We start from the raw sequence: 7,951 nt of genomic DNA, 5'->3' as shown, positions 1-7,951 counted from the left end.
CAACCGGCTGGATTAACATTATCCCGCTTATTACACGGATACTTGCACATAAATACATAATTAGACACGATATTATTGATCTGAGTTGAAATATTTGATCAGCTCTTTAAACGCAGAGCTTCGCGGAGAGAGCAGTTTCAGCTGCGAGATCAAACTAGACGGACATTAAAGAGATACGGTTTACAGTCATAACACTTATTACACAGCATTTCACCACATAAATAATTATGGAGATCAGAGATATTGATTTCAGATTAAACGGTTTTAAAATAGTGCCTGTTTGTAACTTATAATCCAACAGTGAACAAAACAATACTCACAAAATGGCTTTTATTGGCAAAATTATTAACGTTTGTATGAAACGAGAGAGCGAGTCCATGATACTGGATGGCATAATTAAATAACTGTACACAAAATATTGATTCGATTTTAATATATTATTAGCTCAACAAAAGCAGAACTTCCACGAGGAAAACCCATTCTTCGAGAGCGTATAGCGAGTGTATAGCGTATAGCGAGTGTATAGTGTATAGCGAGTGTATAGCGAGCGTATAGCGAGTGTATAGTGTATAGCGAGCGTATAGCGAGTGTATAGTGTATAGCGAGTGTATAGTGTATAGCGAGTGTATAGTGTATAGCGAGCGTATAGTGAGTGTATAGTGTATAGCGAGTGTATAGCGAGTGTATAGCGAGTGTATAGTGTATAGCGAGCGTATAGTGAGTGTATAGTGTATAGTGAGTGTATAGTGTATAGCGAGTGTATAGTGTATAGCGAGTGTATAGTGTATAGCGAGTGTATAGCGAGTGTATAGCGAGTGTATAGTGTATAGCGAGTGTATAGCGAGTGTATAGCGAATAGCGAGCGTATAGCGAGTGTATAGTGTATAGCGAGCGTATAGCGAGTGTATAGTGTATAGTGAGCGTATAGCGAGTGTATAGTGTATAGCAAGCATATAGTGAGCGTATAGCGAGTGTATAGTATATAGCGAGTGTATAGTGTATAGCGAGCATATAGTGAGTGTATAGCGAGTGTATAGCGAGTGTATAGCGAGTGTATAGCGTATAGCGAGCGTATAGCGAGCGTATAGCGAGCGTATAGTGTATAGCGAGCGTATAGTGTATAGCGAGTGTATAGTGTATAGCGAGTGTATAGTGTATAGCGAGTGTATAGCGAGTGTATAATGTATAGCGAGCATATAGCAAGTGTATAGCGAGTGTATAACGAGCGTATAGCAAGTGTATAGCGAGTGTATAGTGTATAGCGAGTGTGTAGCGAGTGTATAGTGTATAGCGAGTGTGTAGCGAGTGTATAGTGAGTGTATAGTGAGTGTATAGTGAGTGTATAGCGAGTGTATAGTGAGTGTATAGTGTATAGCGAGCATATAGCGAGTGTATAGTGTATAGCGAGCGTATAGCGAGTGTATAGCGAGTGTATAGTGTATAGCGAGCTTATAGCGAGTGTATAGCGAGTGTATAGTATATAGTGTATAGCGAGTGTATAGCGTATAGCGAGTGTATAGCGAGTGTATAGCGAGTGTATAGCGAGTGTATAGCGAGTGTATAATGTATAGCGAGCATATAGCAAGCGTATAGCGAGCATATAGCGAGCGTATAGTGTATAGCGAGTGTATAGCGAGTGTATAGCGAGTGTATAGCGAGTGTATAATGTATAGCGAGCATATAGCAAGTGTATAGCGAGTGTATAACGAGCGTATAGCGAGTGTATAACGAGCGTATAGCGAGTGTATAACGAGCGTATAGCAAGTGTATAGCGAGTGTATAGTGTATAGCGAGTGTGTAGCGAGTGTATAGTGTATAGCGAGTGTATAGTGTAGGAGTGTATAGTGTATAGCGAGTGTATAGCGAGTGTATAGCGAGTGTATAGCGAGTGTATAGCGAGTGTATAGTGTATAGCGAGTGTATAGCGAGTGTATAGTGTATAGCGAGCATATAGCGAGTGTATAGTGTATAGCGAGTGTATAGCGAGCGTATAGCGAGTGTATAGTGTATAGCGAGCGTATAGCGAGTGTATAGCGAGTGTATAGTGTATAGCGAGCGTATAGCGAGTGTATAGCGAGTGTATAGCGAGTGTATAGCGAGTGTATAATGTATAGCGAGCATATAGCAAGCGGATAGCGAGTGTATAGCGAGTGTATAGCGAGTGTATAGCGAGTGTATAGCGAGTGTATAGTGTATAGCGAGTGTATAGCGAGTGTATAGCGAGTGTATAATGTATAGCGAGCATATAGCAAGCGTATAGCGAGTGTATAGCGAGTGTATAACGAGTGTATAGCGAGTGTATAGTGTATAGCGAGTGTATAGTGTATAGCGAGTGTATAGTGTATAGCGAGCGTATAGCGAGTGTATAGTGTATAGTGTATAGCGAGTGTATAGTGTATAGCGAGTGTATAGTGTATAGCGAGTGTATAGCGAGTGTATAGCGAGGGTATAGCGAGTGTATAATGTATAGCGAGCATATAGCAAGCGTATAGCGAGTGTATAGCGAGTGTATAACGAGCGTATAGCAAGTGTATAGCGAGTGTATAGCGTATAGCGAGTGTATAGCGAGTGTATAATGTATAGCGAGTGCATAGCGAGTGTATAGCGAGTGTATAGTGTATAGCGAGTGTATAGTGTATAGCGAGTGTATAGCGAGTGTATAGCGAGGGTATAGCGAGTGTATAATGTATAGCGAGCATATAGCAAGCGTATAGCGAGTGTATAGCGAGTGTATAACGAGCGTATAGCAAGTGTATAGCGAGTGTATAGCGTATAGCGAGTGTATAGCGAGTGTATAATGTATAGCGAGTGCATAGCGAGTGTATAGCGAGTGTATAATGTATAGCGAGCATATAGCAAGCGTATAGCGAGTGTATAACGAGCGTATAGCAAGTGTATAGCGAGTGTATAGTGTATAGCGAGAGTATAGCGAGTGTATAGCGAGTGTATAGTGTATAGCGAGTGTATAGTGTATAGCGAGTGTATAGCGAGTGTATAGTGTATAGCGAGCATATAGCGAGTGTATAGTGTATAGCGAGTGTATAGCGAGTGTATAGTTTATAGCGAGTGTATAGTGTATAGCGAGCGTATAGCGAGTATATAGTGTATAGCGAGTGTATAGTGTATAGCGAGCGTATAGCGAGTGTATAGCGAGTGTATAGTGTATAGCGAGAGTATAGCGAGTGTATAGTGTATAGCGAGTGTATAGTGTATAGCGAGTGTATAGCGAGTGTATAACGAGCGTATAGCAAGTGTATAGTGAGTATAGCGAGTGTATAGTGTATAGCTAGTGTATAGCTAGTGTATAGCGAGTGTATAGCGAGTGTATAGTGTATAGCGAGCATATATCGAGTGTATAGTGTATAGCGAGTGTATAGTTTATAGCGAGTGTATAGTGTATAGCGAGCGTATAGCGAGTATATAGTGTATAGCGAGTGTATAGTGTATAGCAAGTGTATAGCGAGTGTATAGCGAGTGTATAGCGAGTGTATAGCGAGCGTATAGCGAGCGTATAGCGAGCGTATAGTGAGTGTATAGTGTATAGCGAGTGTATAGCGAGTGTATAGCGAGTGTATAGCGAGTGTATAGCGAGTGTATAGCGAGTGTATAGCGAGTGTATAGTGTATAGCGAGTGTATAGCGAGTGTACAGCGAGTGTACAGCGAGTGTACAGCGAGTGTACAGCGAGTGTATAGCGAGTGTATAGCGAGTGTATAGCGAGTGTATAGCGAGTGTATAGTGTATAGCGAGTGTATAGCGAGTGTATAGCGAGTGTATAGTGTATAGCGAGCGTATAGCGAGTGTATAGTGAGTGTATAGCGTATAGCGAGTGTATAGTGTATAGCGAGTGTATAGTGTATAGCGAGCGTATAGCGAGTATATAGTGTATAGCGAGTGTATAGTGTATAGCGAGCGTATAGCGAGCGTATAGTGAGTGTATAGTGTATAGCGTATAGCGAGTGTATAGTGTATAGCGAGTGTATAGTGTATAGCGAGCGTATAGTGAGTATATAGTGTATAGCGAGTGTATAGTGTATAGCGAGCGTATAGCGAGTGTATAGTGTATAGCGAGTGTATAGCGAGTGTATAGTGTATAGCGAGAGTATAGCGAGTGTATAGTGTATAGTGTATAGCGAGTGTATAGTGTATAGCGAGTGTATAGCGAGTGTATAACGAGCGTATTTATTTTTATTTACCTTTATTTTACCAGGAAATAATCCCATTGAGATTCAGAATCTCTTTTTCAAGGGAGTCCTGGCCAAGACGGCAGAATAATAGTTCCATTTAAAAATACATATACAAACATTTAACAGAAAAAGACATTTTGGCAGTTTAACATCATCTCAACATATTCACCAGCAGCACTCAGTAACAGTACATGTGCATTTAGTACTCAAATAGTTCTTTATCCTCATTTTAAATTGTGTCATTGTCGGTAAATAATCAAATTTGAGCTTATTCTGCAATTTATACCAAGAAAACGGTGCAAAAACTTTAAAAGCACTTTCACCGAAGACAGTTCGCGTTCGTGGGATATCATACATGATTTGCCCATATGATCTAAGATTACATTTCCTGGTAGAGACTTTAAGAGTCAGAAGAGAACATAAATAAGGAGGCAGTTTACAAAGTATGGCCTTAAAAAGAAAAATATACCAGTGTTCCAGCCTGCGATTGTGCAGAGATGGCCAACCAACACTCTCATACAAGTTGCAATGATGAGTACGAAAATTGGAATTAGTCACAAATCTTAGTGCTGCATGATATACTGAATCCAGCATTTTCAAAGAAGATTTGTTTGCATGCATATATAAAATATCCCCATAATCCAGCATTGACATAAATGTTGTTTGTATAAGTGTTTTTCTCGTACTAAAAGAGAAACAGCCTTTGTTTCTATAATAGAAACCCAACTTTACTCTTAATTTTTTTGTTAGACCCTCTATATGCTGTTTGAAGGACAAATTTTCTTCTAAAAGGAAACCAAGATATTTATAGACTGATACTCGTTCAATTACTTTCTCATCTAATGTAGTGATTTGACAAGCATTTTCTGTTTTCCTTGATTTAGAAAAGCACATCATTTTAGTTTTATCAGAGTTTAGTACAAGTCTCAATTTCTGAAGATTCTTCTGAATAATTATAAAGGCAGATTGCAGATCCTCTATAGCACTTGTCAAGGCTGGAGCAGAACAATACAAAACAGTATCGTCCGCATAAAAATGACACTTAGCATTTGTTACATTTTGACACAAATCATTTATATGATATAAATCATATCGTATAGCAAGTGTATAGCGAGTGTATAGTGTATAGCGAGAGTATAGCGAGTGTATAGTGTATAGCGAGTGTATAGCGAGTGTATAGCGAGTGTATAGCGAGAGTATAGTGTATAGCGAGCATATAGCGAGTGTATAGTGTATAGCGAGTGTATAGCGAGTGTATAGTTTATAGCGAGTGTATAGCGAGCGTATAGCGAGTATATAGTGCATAGCGAGTATATAGTGTATAGCGAGTGTATAGTGTATAGCAAGTGTATAGCAAGTGTATAGCGAGTGTATAGCGAGTATATAGTGTATAGCGAGCGTATAGCGAGTATATAGTGTATAGCGAGTGTATAGCGAGTGTATAGCGAGCGTATAGCGAGCGTATAGCGAGCGTATAGTGAGTGTATAGTGTATAGCGAGTGTATAGCGAGTGTATAGCGAGTGTATATATAGTGTATAGCGAGTGTATATATAGTGTATATATAGTGTATAGCGAGTGTATAGCGAGTGTATAGTGTATAGCGAGTGTATAGCGAGCGTATAGTGAGTGTATAGTGTATAGCGAGTGTATAGCGAGTGTATATATAGTGTATAGCGAGTGTATATATAGTGTATAGCGAGTGTATAGCGAGTGTATAGCGAGTGTATAGCGAGTGTGTATATATAGTGTATAGCGAGTGTATATATAGTGTATATATAGTGTATATATAGTGTATATATAGTGTATAGCGAGTGTATAGCGAGTGTATAGCGAGTGTATAGCGAGCGTATAGTGTATAGCGAGTGTATAGCGAGTGTATAGCGAGTGTATAGCGAGTGTATAGTGTATAGCGAGTGTATAGTGTATAGCGAGTGTATAGTGTATAGCGAGTGTATAGTGTATAGCGAGTGTATAGCGAGTGTATAGCGAGCGTATAGCGAGCGTATAGCGAGCGTATAGCGAGCGTATAGCGAGTGTATAGCGAGCGTATAGCGAGTGTATAGCGTATAGCGAGTGTATAGTGTATAGCGAGTGTATAGCGAGTGTATAGTGTATAGTGAGTGTATAGCGAGTGTATAGCGAGTGTATAGTGTATAGTGAGTGTATAGCGAGTGTATAGCGAGTGTATAGCGTATAGCGAGTGTATAGCGTATAGCGAGTGTATAGCGTATAGCGAGTGTATAGTGTATAGCGAGTGTATAGTGTATAGCGAGTGTATAGTGTATAGCGAGTGTATAGCGAGTGTATAGCGTATAGTGTATAGCGAGCGTATAGCGAGTGTATAGCGTATAGCGAGAGTATAGCGAGTGTATAGTGTATAGTGTATAGCGAGTGTATAGTGTATAGCGAGTGTATAGTGTATAGCGAGTGTATAGTGTATAGCGAGCGTATAGCGAGTGTATAGCGTATAGCGAGTGTATAGCGAGTGTCAAGTATCAAGTATTCCTCAGAACCGTGTAATAATAAACCAATAAAACACAAACTCCGTTTTACACCGAAATAAAAACCTTTGACATGAAATTTGGTTTAACCTTTGAAAATGAAATTTAAATCTAATTTAGACATCCATTAATATTAGTATTGTTTTTTTACTATTAAATAAGTTAAATAAATCATTATTATTATTAATAAATATAATATATTAAAAATAAGTTATTATTTTTATTAAATAGACCATTTTACTGTAATTATATATTTGTTTTATTTTTCTAATTTATTGACCTCATCAGTCACATGATGTTTGCGGCTCGGCTGATTGGCTCAGAGCATCCTGTGGATCTGAGCAGATCAGTGTGTTTCAGAAGGTCAGCGTGTGTGTGTGTGTTTGTGTGTGTGTGTGATGTGTGCCCTTGTTTATATTACATTGTGGGGACCAAATGTCCCCATAAGAATAGTAAAACCTGAGATCACCTACATCACCAGCCAGCGGTCCCCACTTTTCAAAAGGCTTATAAATCACACAGGATGAGTTGTTTTGAGAAAGTAAAAATGCAGAATGTTTCCTGTGATGGGCAGGTTTAGGGGCAGGGGCAGTGTGTGTGTGCGTGTGTGTGTGTGTGTGTGTGTGTGTGTGTGTGTGTGTGTGTGTGTGTGTGTGTGTGTGTGTGTGTGTGTGTGTGTGTGTGTGTGTGTGTGTGTGTGTGTGTGTGTGTGTGATGGGCAGGTTTAGGGGCAGGGGCAGTGTGTGTGTGCGTGTGTGTGTGTGTGTGATGGGCAGGTTTAGGGGCAGGGGCAGTGTGTGTGTGTGTGTGTGTGTGTGTGTGTGTGTGTGTGTGTGTGTGTGTGATGGGCAGGTTTAGGGGCAGGGGCAGTGTAAGGGGATAGAATGTACAGTTTGTACGGTATAAAAACCATTACGTCTATGGAGAGTCCCCACAAAGATAGTGAACCAGACGCGTGTGTGTGTGTGTGTGTGTGTGTGTGTGTGTGTGTGTGTGTGTGTGTGTGTGTGTGTGTGTGTGTGTGTGTGTGTGTGTGTGTGTGTGTGTGTGTGTGTGTGTGTGTTTCAGGCGCGCGTCTCGTCTCGTCCCGCTCAGAGCAGAAGATCTTCCGGCCGCAGAGGAGGATCTCACAGAGTCTGGAGATGAACTTCATTGTTTTACTCATTTATTTATGTGCTTTATGATATTTCAAATAAAAACTCATTCTTAAAGCACTTTGTTTTTTCATTTCAAGTTGTGTGTGTGTGTGTGTGTGTGTGTGTG

The 7,951-nt window shown here is 40.1% G+C and overlaps 1 protein-coding gene across 1 annotated transcript in view; it reads left to right on the top strand.

The window, feature by feature from the left end:
* The window catches only part of cntrob (centrobin, centrosomal BRCA2 interacting protein), a 36,365-nt gene extending 28,464 nt beyond the window's left edge, over positions 1 to 7,901 (top strand). The window contains exon 19 of the mRNA XM_079850215.1: positions 7,757 to 7,901. Within this exon, the coding sequence (XP_079706341.1) occupies positions 7,757 to 7,834 (78 nt within the window). The 3' untranslated portion in view covers positions 7,835 to 7,901. The remainder of the gene's footprint in view (positions 1 to 7,756) is intronic.
* Positions 7,902 to 7,951: the final 50 nt, after the last annotated feature.

The sequence above is a fragment of the Squalius cephalus genome, assembly GCF_949319135.1.
Source record: "Squalius cephalus genome assembly, chromosome: 18".
Taxonomy (NCBI): Eukaryota; Metazoa; Chordata; class Actinopteri; order Cypriniformes; family Leuciscidae; genus Squalius; species Squalius cephalus.
The sequence above is the reverse complement of the archived record's forward strand: the minus strand, read 5'-3'. Positions and strand labels throughout refer to the sequence as shown.